At 36.9% G+C, this 16,029-nt stretch overlaps 1 protein-coding gene across 12 annotated transcripts in view; it reads left to right on the top strand.

Moving 5' to 3' along the window:
- The window catches only part of ptprt (protein tyrosine phosphatase receptor type T), a 280,622-nt gene that overhangs the window by 109,982 nt on the left and 154,611 nt on the right, over positions 1-16,029 (top strand). For all 12 annotated transcript variants that reach the window (XM_016457210.1, XM_016457211.1, XM_016457213.1 and 9 more), the window contains exon 7: positions 8,037-8,330. In XM_016457210.1, the coding sequence (XP_016312696.1) occupies positions 8,037-8,330 (294 nt within the window). The remainder of the gene's footprint in view (positions 1-8,036; positions 8,331-16,029) is intronic.

Genomic DNA, 16,029 nt, shown 5'->3' on the forward strand with positions numbered 1-16,029 from the left:
GTGTGTGTGTGTGTGGGTGTGTGTGTGTGTGTGTTTGTATATATTCAGCTGGTATGGTCCTATTTTCATTGTAAATTAAAATGAATACAATTACCATATGCCTATAGAAATCTCTTGAAGCCTTACTGACTTCAGTATTCTGATATAGATATGAACTCTTCTTGAATTTTCACTATCTCTCAGTGAATTACAGGCCTGTGCCTCTCAGTGTGGCAGAGGCAGTGTGCTAGGCTAGTTAGCATGCAGGTCTTGGCGTCCCCATGGTTCATGAAACCCCTCTCTGCCTCTGACAGAAGACAGGAGGCCCCCAGGGGCCCTTCATCCACACCACACTCCCCCCACAGACTCACATCAGCAGAATAATAGCAAGGTCTGTGTGAATGACTGTGTCCAGTATGGCCTTATTGATATGCTGCTGGTCAGCGTTGGACCTTTCATGTGAGAGTGAATGAAAGAGAATAATATAGTGTTGATATAGCTAATGGATTCATAGACAGAGCGATGGCCTCAGGTAGAGGTGCTAATGACAGGTGACAGCTGGAATCTGGGACTGAACTCCAGGGCGTAATCTGGATCGATTCTCTGTAGTCTCTGTTTGGTATGATGTCCGTGTAGTTGATGAAGGGCATGTGGGGAATATTAACCTACTGTAAAAGAATGCAGTAGACTGCAGAATTTTTCTCAGTTAATTTTTAACTTCTTTCTGTTGTCATTAATTAGCATAACAAAAACTGTACTTTTATTCTGTACTTTTAGTGCTTATTTTATTTTATTATTTAAAAAATGCATGGATGATACTTTATCGAGCTTTTTTTCTCCCTTACATTTTGTATGAAAAATTAAGTGATAATCATTTTAAGCTCTTTTGGGCCAAATGTGAAGGCAGCATTCCATTTGTTCTTTAGTTTTTAATATATTTTATTATATTTAATGTGTTTTACCTGTAACAACCAAGTATCAAACTCTACTGGAGATAATTTTGAGCTGCTGCTTTGTGACGTGTAGTCGTGTACTGTGCAGATTTTCAGTCTATGTAGAGTGTTTTTTTTTAATGAGATTCCATGTTACTTGCCTTAGAGGTCAGCTGTCTAAGTAGGGAGCTTCCTAGGTTTTGGAACAGAGCTTGTGGGTGGATTCAGGATATTGGATGGAAATACAGTGAGTTTGCAGCTTGTGCGTGTTGAGTTTCAACACGTACCTAAATGTCTGCCAACATCGCGGATCTGTGCGTGTTTTTTGCGAGAGGTGTTTATGTGTGTGATGATGATGCAGAAAGCACTATGTTATCTACACTCAGACAGAGAGAAGTATTAGTGAAGGATTTTGGAAGTCTGTGTGTGTGTCCGTAGACTGCCTGCGAGCGGCCTTCACTACAGAGATGGATTAGAGCACAGTAATACTACAGCCCAGATAAGCAGGAGCCGAGGAGTTAGCACTTCAAACATTCGCAGCCACTTTGTTTGTCTGTGTGAATATTTATTTATTTAGTTTGTATTCCGTAGCCTCTTGATGCACTGCTCTCCAAGTACCCGACACTTCAAAGTATACGCCGCATATGTGCATTGAAATACATAGCTTTTTCACAGACTCTCCATCTCATAGGAATACAGTTGTTCAGTTTCCAAAACCTAGTGAGCTGCCTACCTAGACAGCATTATATGGCATCGCAGGTGAGCTACCGACTCAAAGGCTGCAGAGAGAGCATTAGGAATGTGAGACTGACCACTTTTAGAAAAATAAATGGGAAGAATCATAAGACTCAGTATAATGGCTATAGGAATGTAAGTTATGCCTTTCAGTTAATAGAGCAATTTATGATTAATTTATAATACCATTGTTGTCATATGTTATTGCTCAACTGAAATATTTTATTAACACAAAAAAGTATAGCTATATTTGTATGTATATTACCTAAGTAAAAACTAGCCAAGAAGGCCACAGAGTGAACTGTCTTGTCTTAATGGGACTTTGAAAACTGTTGCAGGGTAGTTTAATTATGCAGCTTCTATAAGATACTTCAAATGTAGCATTATGCAAATACATTGCAGAAAAAACAATCTATACCTTGGCGCAAACTCAGTGATGAAATTAATTCAAGAAGTCTAGAAAATGTTGATTTTAAGCATATTTGCTAAAAACATACCTCATTTCCAATATTTATATTATGCTTACAGTAATACATCTTGCAAGTTGGATAGTGCATCTTACTTTACCTGGATACATGTACAACAATATATACAATATAGCAAACCTTGGATGGGTGATTGTTTATATTGTTGCAATGTAATTTAAAATTGTATTAATGCACAGCTATATATACATTTTGAAAAAAGAAAGAAAGTAATATTATATATCATCCAGGTTGGATATATGAGTATGATATATGAGAAAAATTTGATTTTAACAGTAAAAGAGTGTAAAAATGCTACAGTAAAAACCTGTTGACTGGTTAACAGTAAGTTTCCATACTATATTCGGTGAATAAATGTAATTATATTTAATGTAATTTTACAGTAAAATACTGTTTAAAAATACGTTTTTGGAAGTGAAAAAGAAAAAGTCATTGTATAATTTACAGTGAAAAACCGTAAATTGACACTCCCAGAATTCCCTGCATGACGCTTCATATTTGATGTTTTTTTGTTGAAATAACATGTTTTTTCTTAGTTTTTTCTTATCAGTTGTGTACATTAGGGTTTAATCTTACATCTAATGTTGTTAAATGAATGTTTATTGCATTATTTCAGTATCGTGTGTCACCATGATGGGGTTTAGTGTTTGTGTGAATGACACTGTGCACCTTCTATATAAAAGTATTGCCCTCCTTAGCTCGTAGAAAAGCTGTTTGTGATGAGCTTTGGTTCATCATGTGACTTTCTCATCACCACCAGTTTTTGGTGGTTATCAGTGCATTACAATGGTTCAAAACAGATATTAACACTTCAATATGTTGGTTTATCAATGTATATTCTGAAAATATACATATAAACTTGACTTGACTTTATCTTAGCATCATGCTAATCAAAGTCCTGGAGGCAATTGTGAGCTTCACATAAGCAGCATTGTTTATGTAGCACCTGAACATTTGGCTTTGTTCCAAATTTGTCACTTAGACCCGAAACATACACTATGCAAATGCATGAACATAAAGGTATATATATAGCTATCTATATATATAACTATATAAAGGTATATACTGTATACTGTATATATATATATATATATATAGCTATCAAACAAACACAAGTTTGTGTTGCATTCTTAATTTAAACTACCATCTACATTCATTTTTCTATTACTGGTCTGTATGAATCTCCATTTAGGATGTGGCCTATGTAGGCAGTATACAGTAAGGCAGCTCGCTAGATTTTGGAACAGAGATGTGTGTGTGTGTGTGTGTGTGTTACGTCTCACTGAGTCCAGAGATGTATTTGGAGCAGAATTTAGAATTTTATGCACAGGTGTCCTCAGCATGCCGTCTTTCAACAGCGCCGGGTTTGTGAATTCAGTCTAGCGAAAGACGCCTCCTCCCTTATTTTCACTTTCTCCCTCTCTTGTCGTCCGTTCCCTGTGCATTGCTTGTATTTGCCCAGACCTGAATGTACTTCTTCTGAAAGAGGGTTTGAAGAGCCTTCACTCCTCTCACGCTGTTCTTACCACGCTTGTATGTTTACAGTGTTCCTCCTCTGTATTTCTCTTGTTCCCTGCTCTTCTATAATGCTCAGTATGGTGTTTTGATTAAAGCGTTCTGTGAGGGCATCCAACGAAAACCTTTCTAACAAGATGCACAACTATAAAAAAATAGAAGGGGAATTAGATTTTAGATGGAAGGAAGAAAAAAGTGGGAATTGTAGTTCCTCGTCCTGACAAAGAGAATCAAACCTCCAAAGAGATACTGCATCGAGGGATGAGGGTCAGGTCAAAGGCATCTCTCCTGGCATCTCTCATCTGCTTCCCCTGAGCCATTCTTCCGAGGTTTAATCCAAACAATAAAGCGAATGATTTGAAACAACTGTGTGAGTCACTCGGAATTGTTTCCTATGAGGCTGCAGGTATGGAGGATGTATCTTTGTGGGTGCTGCTGTAGTCTTGATGTGCAGAGAGCTTGTCAATGCTATGGAAAGCGTTGCAATTGTTCTGAAGTGCTCCTGTGATTTTTGCCATAATGTGATGCAATTCTTAAATGGAATGAAAATCTGAGGATGTTGCTCAATATGTTTTTGATGTTATTAATACCTTTATGGTTGTGTAACATATTAGATATTATTTTTCAATGATACTAGCAAAATCCATCTTATTTGGAAGAGCTTGAAGTGAAGCCAAGTTGAGGTTTAAGATTTGTAGAGCTGGAATATGAATATATAGTATCAGTATTCAGCAAGGAAACATTCAGTTGATCAAAAGTGACAGTAAAGACTTTTACATTATTTCCAAAAATCCAATTAAATGCTGTTCTTGTGTACTTTCTACACATCAATGCATCCTGAAAAAAGTATCAAGGTTTCCACAAAAAATATTAAGCAGCCCAACTGTTTTATGTAAAACTTGGAGTAATAGATGCTGAAAATTCAGCTTGGCATCACAGAAATAAATTACGTTTTCTGATATACTTAAATGGAAAACAGTTATTTAGAACTGCAATAATATTTCAAAATATTACTGTTGGTACTGTATTTTTTATCATATAAATGTAGCCTTGGTAAGAGAAACACCAAACTTTTGAATGGTGTATGTAAGGAATATATATAGTTTCACAGCCAAAATAAAATGTAATATATCAATACTCATTTATAGCGCTGCTCTAGTGTGTACGCAAGCACAAATGTGTATGTATCAGTTTTTGCATCAGCTGAATTGTGGGTATAAAAAAAAACTGTGGTTTAAGATTAAATCTTTCTAAACTTTCTAATACTGTAGCCATATTCTCTCTTTCTCGGTTTCTGTTGAATTGGTTGTTCCGACAGACGAGAAACCAGATTGCAATTATTGTTGTTTCACAGCTACAAATTCCCATTTGACGGTGGAGCTCATCTTTCTCTCCTCCAGCTCTGCTATCAGACAAACCCGGTGGACAATGTGCTGACATAAAGACTGCTGAAAATGCATTAAACGATGGATGTGTATTAATGGTTTGAACAAAGTCACTACTTCAAAATTGCAATTTAGATGTGACAGCTACCTTGATTAACAACACGCTGGAGTCCATTCATATGATAAATAAGACATTATCCATAAGCAATATCTCATTTCACATCAAAGTGTTGAAGATTTGTTTTGCAGTCATTATTACTGGGGTTTACTACGGTGAATTATTGGTCATGCTTATGGTTAGGGAATTAAACACACCCCTATGGTTAAGTATTACACATATATTAGTTTTCTAAGCAAATAAAATGGGCAAAATATCCAATAGGCTCGCATTAAATGAGGGACTCTATAGAGACTATAGGTGGACAGTTTCTGCAGAAAATGTTTTTCCTTCTTCTTACCCTCCTATATTTCCTGTCTTTTTTTTTCTGTTGTAATCTCTGTTTACTTTTTATTATTCCTCCTTCCTTTCTGTTATCGTTTTTATTTTCTCCCACCTTCATTTTCATTTCAAGCACTAAACGCTCTTAAGCTTCGGAGGTTGATGGGTCACGTCTAAACTCTCTTCTCCGAGCCAGAGCGTATCCTTTCCGGGCAGCTGAGGGAGTCAGTGGTTATCAGCTGTGAGTAAATGGGCTTTGGTAATCTGGCTCAGTTGATTACATGGCACAGTAGAGACAGCAGCCTCTCATTAGAGTGGGCCTGGGTGGCTCTTCCATGCTCGGATGAACCCTTTATGCACCGCTACTCACCTCTAACCCTGGATTAGTGTCTGTCTGCACCCTCTCCTGCTGAGAGAGAGTGCCAAAAAGATGATTAGAAGAGGGAAGGCGGGAACTGAGAAAGAAAGTAAGGATAAAATAAAGAAGATGATTCTGAATGTATTTTTTACATAGAAAATGAATCGGGAAACAATATTGTTATTGTTGTAATATTTACATTTTATGAAGAAAGTGTTTGGGTGGCTGGACCAGGTCATTGCTAAGGTGTTCTGGGTGGTTGCTAAATCATTATGTGGTTGCTAGGGTTCTTTTTCTTATTTACTTGAAATAAAGAATCCTGTAGACGGAAGGAAGGCAATGGGGAGAAAGCAAGGAAGGAAGGAAATGGGGAGGGAGGGTGGAAGGATGGAAGGAAATGGCATGGGAGGAAGGAAATGGAGAGAAAAAAGGAAGGAAGAAAGGAAATGGAAAGCAAGGAAGGAAGGAAGAAAGGAAGGAATTTGGGAGGAAGGAAATGGGGAGAAAGGAAGTATGGAAAGAAGAAAGGAAATGGGGAGGAAGGAAGGATGGAAGGAAATGGGGAGGAATGGAGGAAGGAATCAAATGGAGAGAAAAAAGGAAGGAAGAAAGGAAATGGAAAGCAAGCAAGGAAGGATGGAAGGAAATGGGTTGGGAGGAAGGAAATGGGGAGGAATGGAGGAAGGAAGGAAGGAACTGGAGAGAAAAAAGGAAGGAAGAAAGGAAATGGAAAGCAAGCAAGGAAGGATGGAAGGAAATGGGTTGGGAGGAAGGAAATGGGGAGGAATGGAGGAAGGAAGGAAGGAAATGGAGAGAAAAAAGGAAGGAAGGAAATGGAAAGCAAGCAAGGAAGGAAGGAAAGAAGGAAATGGAAAGCAAGCAAGGAAGGAAGGAATGAAGGAAATGGGGAGGAAGGATGAAAGAAAGAAAGTAAATGGGGAGAAAGAAAGGATGTAAATGGGAGAAAGGAAGGTAGAAAGTAAGTATGGACGTAAGGTAGAAAAGAAAACAGGAGAAAAGACAGAAATTAAGAAAAAGAGGGAAAAAGAAGGGGAAGGGAAGAAAGAGAGAGAGGAAGTAGGACATAAAAATAGGAGGGAAACGAGTGGAAGGAAGGAAAGTAGTAAGGAAGGAATCAAGAGCGTAAGGATGGAAGGGAGTAAACAGTGAAGGAAGGAAGCAAGAAAGGAAGAAAAAAAGAAACATTGTTTACCTTTCACAGGTTTGAGGGTAAATCTGAGGTGCTCAAACAGCAGTGAGACAGAGAAGGAAGAGACAGGCAGAGACAGGAAGTTAATGCAGTGCAAGCCGTAAGCTGTCTCCAGTGGATTTAATGTGAGTGGGTAGAAGCAGTGGAGAGAGAGAAGGAGAGGAAGAGAGCTTAGCTAAGTGTTTAGGGAAAAGCTATAGCCCACCTTCTCAACTGGGATTCCAGGAAACGTTTCATTCCATTTATTCTAACAATTCTGCCGGCCAAGCAAGTCTGTCTGATATCCCTTAATGAGCTTCAAAGCTTCGGCTGCATGCTTCACTGTAATTCCAGCCTTCATTTTCCTCTCACCATTTTGCACTACAAAAGCAAATGTGAAATGATGGCTGGCTGAATGTAGTGTAATAGTGAAGCGATATTACTTTTTACAGCCCTTAATTGCTCTTTCAAGAACTTTTTAAATTTGCTGAAAAATGATTGCCAGAAATGGCTGATGTATTTCAGTGCAGCCACTTTTTTCATTTATTTATATTGCTTCTTCCACCACTTTCAAATATGGATTTATTCATTTATTGAAGATGCGTGGTATTGATCATAAAGGGTGTTTGGGGAATGCATTAGTTTGTACACATTTTGTGTGCTATTAATGAAGAATAATCAAAAATATGCAGATAAAACATTGATTGTAGTTCTAATTCACATCTATTGTTCATTTTGTTGCACTAGTGTCAAAAAGCTTTTTGTTGTAAAGTGCAAAAGAAAGAAATATGAAAACCTTTTTGATTCTGACATTCAATGCACTTCATAATAATGATCACTTCTGAGTTTCTAAGTGAAAAATTCCCAAGAGTATTTGAAGGCAACATAATTATAAAATGGCAAAAAGTCTAGCCTTTTCTATGATGCCATTTTGTAAGCGGTTGATTGTATGGTGTTAAATAAAGATTGTAGATAATAATCAACCTGATGTAAACAATCCCTGTTTTTTTCTTCTTCAGCGCCCCCCACACCAATCGCTCCACCTGAGCTTCTCGCAGTTGGTGCCACCTACTTGTGGATCAAACCAAATGCCAACTCCATCATCGGCGACGGCCCCATCATGCTGAAAGAGGTGGAGTACCGCACCACCACTGGAAACTGGGCCGAGACGCACATCGTGGATGCGCCAACCTACAAGCTCTGGCATTTGGATCCGGATGTGGAGTATGAGATTAAGGTTCTTCTGACCCGACCTGGGGAGGGTGGCACTGGACCACCGGGACCACCCCTCATCACTCGGACCAAATGTGCTGGTAAGTGTCAATATATATGATTAAAACTTACTTTGAGAGCAATGGAGTAGACCAGTGGTTGGACAGTTCAACAGTTGTGTACTTCTTTCTGGTTGTTGCTTTTCTATGTTTCTCTCTTTCTTCAAATGGAACACAGTTACTATAATAAAGTGGCCACTCTATCTGTTTGTTCCATTGGCTTTTACACCTAAAGCATCTAAGAATGTTAAGTTTTTTTTTTTTTTGCTGTAAAAGCAAGAGTAGTGTGTTATTGGTGGCTAAACGCTCTGCTATGGTCTTTTTTTGTAGAAATGAGCTTTGTAGACTTTTAGGTTGAATCAAAGTAAAGGTTTGGAAGTGCTCTTCATACCTGGTACCTTTCTCAAATAAACAAAATAAACTTTTATGAACCAGGAAGTAGAGTTTTATTTTTTGCTTTTATTTATGGGATAGTATAGTCTAGACAGGAAAGTAGGGGCAGAGAGGCAGAACTGAAGCAAAGTTTGGAAAGATTGATGCCATTTTAATGAGTCCTATGACTTTTTAAAAAATGGTTATTATAATAATTATTTGAACATTATTTGAAATATATTGGAAAGTGTAAAACAAAAACAATAATTAATTTAAGTTAATTTTAATGTTGATTTTAAATATGAAGTTAATTTGCAAAAACAGATAACGCCGTTTTTAACAATTTTCATAAATTATGTTTTTTCATTGTGCATTCCAATTAATCTCGGGATAATCAACGGTTTGCCGTGCATTAAAGGATTTTAAATGCATGACGTGGTGGCCAAGAACCACCCGACGCGAAGTGCATTTAAAATACTTTAATGCACGGCAAGCTGTTGATTATCCTGCTTATTCCATGGTCATTTGCCAAGTTATAGACAAGTTAAAACTAGTATTGCTCTTTTCAGCGCAATATTTGACCGAATGGGTAAAAACTAGTATTGCTCATTGCAGCGCAATATTTGACCAGAAGGGTAAAAATAACAGTTATTTTCGTCAGTTATGGCATGTTAGTGCTAGCATTCTGCCCGCTTCAAATCAGGAACAGAGATGAAATAGTGCGGTAAGATAAAATGTATTTGAATGAATTATAGCATTTATTTCAATTAATTATCGATTGATCGAGAGAGAGAGAAAGAGAAAGAGAAAGAGATGACAGTTGTGTGTGCTTTACCTGCATGCTGCGTCTGCGCGTCTCTCTCTACAAAACATTAATTAGGCTACTTCAAAAAGAGCACCACCTCTTTGCTGAGAAATATAATGTAGCGATCTAGTATCTTGGCTATTTTATTAATAAAAATCGTGGGGAAGCGTTGACAAGTTTGTGTGTGTGTGAGCAGCGCAATCTGCAATCTCCGACTCTCTCTCGTTCTCTCTCGCTCTCTCTCTCTCTCTCTCTCTCTCTCTCTCTCTCTCTGTGTGTGTGCGAGTGATGAGTGTGGGTTTGTGTGCATCAATTAAAGCAGTGCATTAATATGGAACAGTGATTAAACTGACTTGGAACTACCTGTGCATTAAACGGTTTTACTGCATACCTGCCAGCCAATCAGAATCCAATATTCAGACAGACCATGGAATAATCTCATTTAAACTGCAGTTGGGTTATTTTGATTAAGTAAAAAATAACTAACAAATACAGCTAACTAACTAAGTTATCTGTTTTTGCAAATAATATATGTATATGTATGTATGTAGTTGTATTTATTTTTTAAAGAAATTAATATATTCAGCAAGAATGCATTAAATTGAAGTATCAGTAAAAGTATCTGTAATGTTACAAAATATTTATTTTATAGAGTTAGAGTTAGTTATTTTATAGAGTACTTTCTATTCATCAAAGAACCCTGAAAATACTTTTTCACAAAAAAAAAAAAAAAAGTAAGCAGCACAACTGTTTTCAACATTGCTAAAAATCAGAAATGTTTCTTGAGCTGCAAATGCAGGGTTCGGAAGGATCATGTGACACTGAAGACTGGAATAATGATGCTGAAATTTTGCTTTACCATCACAAGAATAAATTATATTTTCAAATATATTCAAATAGAAGTCAGTTATTTTAAATTTTAAATACATATAACAGCATTTTTATCAACCCCAAAAATGTGAACAGAAGTGTGTTTTATGCTTAATAAAAAGAATCATGTCCTTAAGTTAGCAACATGCTGGGTTATATTAGAGAGACAGCACTTAAGTACTCTATCAGTCAGTAGTAGAAACCTAAAAAGAGTCCAAATGAGAGTGCGTTATTGTGAAGTTTCCTGAGGAGAAATAGGGAGAGACTGGGATGATTTGATATGATTTATGAGGGGGTGAAGGTGTTAGTTGTAATGATAATTGAGATTGTTACATTTCCACTGCAGAATGATGGCAAAGAGCTGGAGAGAAGACAAAGGCTATAGGTGGGAACAATTTTCAGGCGTAATTATGAACGCAGCAGGGTGGCATGTGGAGCGGCACTCAGATAGACAGAAACACTCTTGATCTGATAAAGTGACAGATAATGAGATGACGGGAGCAGATGAGAGAGCCCTAGGAAGTAGGGAAGTCTGTGATCCAGGTGAAGGAAGTCACTCTTTTTTTGTGTGTGTGTGTGTGTGTGTGTGTGTGTGTGTGAGAGAGAGAGATCCAGGTGAGGGTTATGTGATGAAGGAGCTGGATTGTCATTGATGACACAGCGGGTGAGATCCAGAGGGGCTCTTCTGTGTCTCCTCTCTCCTCTGTCACTCCCTCATTCTCTTTTCCTCCACCTTACTTCCTCTTTGACATTAGGATGCATACATGTTCACACATAGTCTTGCACAACTTCAGCTGGAAACTAATGGGCTTCCAGTGGCAAAGACATTTCACTTCAAATGTTGTGCAAGTTGTGCGAGATTTGAATGAAAATGCCTGTTAGATTCATATGCATGTTCAAATTCATTTTCTGAATTTAAATTGCATTTTAATTGAGTTTGCAAACATGATGCAGAATTGCAATTCATATAGCTGGCATTTTTACATAGAAAAGCAAAAAGCATGCATACCCTTACGAAAAATAAGTTTATTCAAGTGTGCTATTAGTATACTTTTTTTAAACTAAAAATAGGAAAGTATACTTTTAGTCTACTTTTTATGTACTTCTCAGAAATGGGCTTTATGTACTTCTCAGAAATATACTTAAAATGACATTTAAGTATACTTGACTTATACTTAGAAAAAGTCTAAATATATTTTAGCTATAATTGTGCTCCTAGAATCCATGTTTTTATTGTTATACTGTAGGGGGTGATTATCATTCTGAATCCAATTCATAGTCTTTTTTTCAGCTTTTTGTTCAAAATGTTGTTTATTTCTTTATTTTTTATTTATGAAACTTATACACATTCAAGTGTTTAAAAAAAATGCATGAAGCTATAATAAAATGTTTTTGTTTATAAGCAGATACCCTGTTCTTTTTATGTTTTTTCTATGTTCAGATATTCATGTAACAAAATATATACAAATTAATACCTAAATAGGGACATAGTAGTATACTTAAAGTATGATGTAAAGTTCACTTAAAGAAAACTTACAAGTATACTTGCAGTATAAAACTACTAAACTAGTAGTTTACTGAGACTATACTTCAAAGTGTACTAAAAATGCTACTACAAGTATTTAATTAGTAAACTATCAGTATACCTATAAGTTCACTTTTAGTATAGTTGCAGTACAAACTAAACATTTTGATGTAAACTAGTTGTGTACTCAAAGTTTACTACTGTTATACTTAAAGTATACTTAAAATTATACTTTTATATACTAGAAAGTGGGCCAATTTAGTCCCAAGGAGTATTGAAATAGTACACTTACTATACTTATACTAGTATAAGTATACTTTACTACACTTACACTTACACTTACTTAGTATACTACTAGTACACTGATATTTGTATACTTACTACATAAAGTATACTTAAAAATATACTTGAACTTTACTTAAGTATACTTACTAAAATAAATTTGAAGTATACTACTTTTTGGTAAGGGTAGTAAAGGAGGGCTAAGGTGATAGTGTATTGATGACACAATTTTCACCATCGTTTTTCTGTTTTTTTATTCTAGAGTATTTGGGCATGGATATGTGTGTGAGCTGTATGTGTGTGTGTGTGTGCTTGTTTGATATTTTTACTTGTCCAGGTGAGGCTGTTCTACATAATCAGTGCATTCATGCCAGCTCACCACAGGTAGCCGTCTATTAAATATACACACACTCGCACGCATTTCTGATCCAATGAAGTTGCTTCCAGCCGACAGCACTGATCTTCCTTGTCCTTTCAATTCAATTTTTCTCCTCCGCTCCGCAGCACAGGAGCTCTATTGGTATGCTAATACAGTCCCACAGAAGTGTGTCCTCTTTAAAATACACCAGCAAACTGGAGGATGTCATTGTACGAGTACAGAAACACACACATACATCTTGCATTTCTGTTTCAATATGTATTCTGAAATACAAGGATGCTATTACATGTAAACAATACGGCTCTTATACTTGGTGCAAGTATTTGAGCTAAGTTTTCAACATCAGCGTGTAACAATAAAATCCAGAACACCTTAGCAACCACACAGCAATGACCTGGCAACCCCACAACACATCGTTTTTGTATTTTACCTTTGTACGCTTTCTGTAATGGAACAAAACCACTGGTTTGTCACTGTTGACAAGCTCCCCTTGAGATTCAAGCTGCAGCCTACCTAATGAACTGGAAGCCGGGCTTAAACTCACACGATTCTGACTCTCGCCCTCAGCCCGGTGAGTTCTGATGGTTTTGGTCTATAAGGGTCCAGTTGGCATTCAGGTACAACAAAAACCGTCTACGGCTTTATCAACGATCCAAACTGTAAAATTGCTGATATAGCAGGAGAGTTTGTGGGGAAACAGGAGTGAGAGAGGTCAAAAAAACACAATGATAAGACTGATTGCAGCAACCATCAAAGCCTTGTGATCCACGCTTGTGTGTGGAGATCAATGTGAAATCCACTGTCAGCTTTCATCGCATCACAGCCGGGGAGGCATTTTGGGAGTGAGAGGACAGAGGGATTGGAGAGAGGTGAAGCGTGTCGAAAAATACATGTGTTTATGAAGTGACGGCACTGTCTACCTGTCACACACGCATGCGCGCACACACAGCGGTGCGTATCTGCCACACAGCACTTATTAGAGCAGACAGGTGTGGAGGTGCTGTGGTCAGGTGAGGCCTGTTTGAGGAAGTGTGTGTGTGTGTGTGTGTGTGTGTGTTCTGTGTGCTGCAGGAAAGTTACTGGGTCATGACAAAGGATGGACACACACTCTTCAGGGCATTTTTTCTGGTATTGGACATGCTTCAATTATTATTAGCCATGAGTCCATGCAGTATGTCAAGCTTTCACATATGCAAGATAATTTTATGTAAAAGGGAGATAGCTCTTAGAAACCTGAGCATTAATAATGCATTTTCATGTTTAAATATTTGTAGAAAGTCACTGTTTGTTTGTTTTTATTTTTTGTTAACAAATTACTTTTGTCATTTGTTTAAGCTTATACATTTGTGATATGGACTACCGTTCAAAACTTGTGGTCAGTATGATTTTTTAATTCAATTGAAATTGTAATAATATTTCACAATATTACTACTTTTACTATTTTTGATACAATAAATTCAGCCTTGGTGGGCATGCGAGATTTCTTTCAAAAAGATTAGAAATTACTAACCACAACATTTTGAATGGTAGTCGGTTTCTGTCCCCGAAAAAATATCTTGTTCTTATCTTCAAAATTTATTTTTATTTATTTCTGTACTTACTTACTAACCTTAACTATTCCAGTATACCTCAATTTTGTGCCAAGTTGACCAGAAACTAATGTGTCCTCTTAAGTAAGCCATGATCAAAGAAAGACACCCGATATCCAGCTGATACTGACTCTGTAATGTTAATACCATTTGTGTGGGGTAAAATGTTGGATAAGATGAAAATAGAGTTGACATTTGGGATCTATTATAATAACTTTCCTGTAGTCCAGCCTCTCATCCACAGCACTGCTTCAATCCTTCAGGGAAATATCTGCAGTTCCATGGACTTGCTAGCAGAATTCATATGGAAAAATAAATAATATTGTTCTTTCTGATGTTTCTTTTCATTTCTTCTGTTCTTTCACTGTCTTTCTTTTATTTATTCATTAATACATTTGTCTTTCATTTAGTTTTCCTTCCTTCCTTCCTACAATACCTTCCCTCCACACCTGCGTCCTTTACAATGCTCTACATCTTCCCCTCTGCTGTTCTGTTTTTGTCCTGCTCCATCACCCTCTGTGGCACAGACGTATTTAGGTGTGGAGATCTCTCATCCATTCTTTCTCTTCTCTTCCATCTAGCACAAATGATGGATAGAGTTTAGTCCTCTGCTTGACTCTCCAGCAAAGTGGATTTATTTGAATATATTTCCACATCGCTCATGATAAATTTTCATCCTCTGCAGGGGCAGGAAGACGGAGGTGATAATGTGTGTGTTCTTAATTGCTGAATATCCATTGAAGTGACTGTGGTGCTCTTAATATTTAATGCAGCAATTTAAAAAAAAAAAAAAAAAAAGCTCTCAGTGGCAGTATCTCATCTTTTCATCCTCTGCTATAAATTCTACCCTGAGATCTTAAAGAAAATTTACTTTACCTGTAGACAGTCCTTCATCATCCTTTTCCACTTTTCATGGAAACGCAGGGCGTACACACACTCACACACACACACACACACACACACACACACACACACACGGCTAAAGTCAATTTAACGTCTCCGCTCTAGCCTGAAACCTTGAGATAAAGCCTGTCATAAAGAACCTCTTTGATATGCTGTGACCTTTGGGACTTCTTTTTGTTAAATTTACGACATTTTAAAACACCTCTGCTTTACGAGTTAATTACCAACATATTTCTGAGTTAGAGGGCCTAATGTGTCTTCTGGCTTATGTCCTAACATTATGAAGGAATATGTTCGGAGATACCAGCACTCTGCAGTCCATCAGTTAATGATATTATGTACTGTATACACAGAGGTTTGGGCAGCTTTAAGTGTCCTTTACTGTCTTTAGTGCAATTCGTATGGAATCAGTAGATGGCTGCCATTATAATGGCATATTTGAACAGTTGGTTTAAGTTTTGATATTCTTTTTCTTGTTCTTAATGAGCCATAATGATGCAGTAATGTCATTTTATCAACCCTGGCTGATAAATTGTATTAATGTAAATTGTATTACATTACTTCTTGCACATTTCACAACGCTTTCAAAGTGAAATGTCAATTGAGTGGCATAAAAATGGCATTCAGTTATATGCAAAACAGATAAATGTAAATTTGGCATCGTTTTATTTTGTTAGTTGTTGTACGTAGTGTAAGTGAAATGAAATGTCTGGTGAGTGGCACTAAAAGCTTAATGCTCTATAGCACTTGAAAATGATGTACCACCTACATTAAACCTGACCCTAAACTTAACCGATATTCAAGAAATAAGAAATATTAACAGGTAATGAAAGCAAAAGTGATATAAAAGCATTTGTCATGCTTTCTTCTACAAGTCTTTTATCATGACTCATGTTTCTTTGAGTGCTCCACATTGCAAGTGCAATGCTGTACCAGGTGAGCTACCGAGGAAGTTTACTATATCAGAAAAGCCATTCATATGGAGCTTATGGGATTGTACAAATCTTGCACAATAG

Source organism: Sinocyclocheilus anshuiensis, unplaced genomic scaffold (genome assembly GCF_001515605.1).
Source record: "Sinocyclocheilus anshuiensis isolate Anshui unplaced genomic scaffold, SAMN03320099.WGS_v1.1 scaffold447, whole genome shotgun sequence".
Taxonomy (NCBI): domain Eukaryota; kingdom Metazoa; phylum Chordata; class Actinopteri; order Cypriniformes; family Cyprinidae; genus Sinocyclocheilus; species Sinocyclocheilus anshuiensis.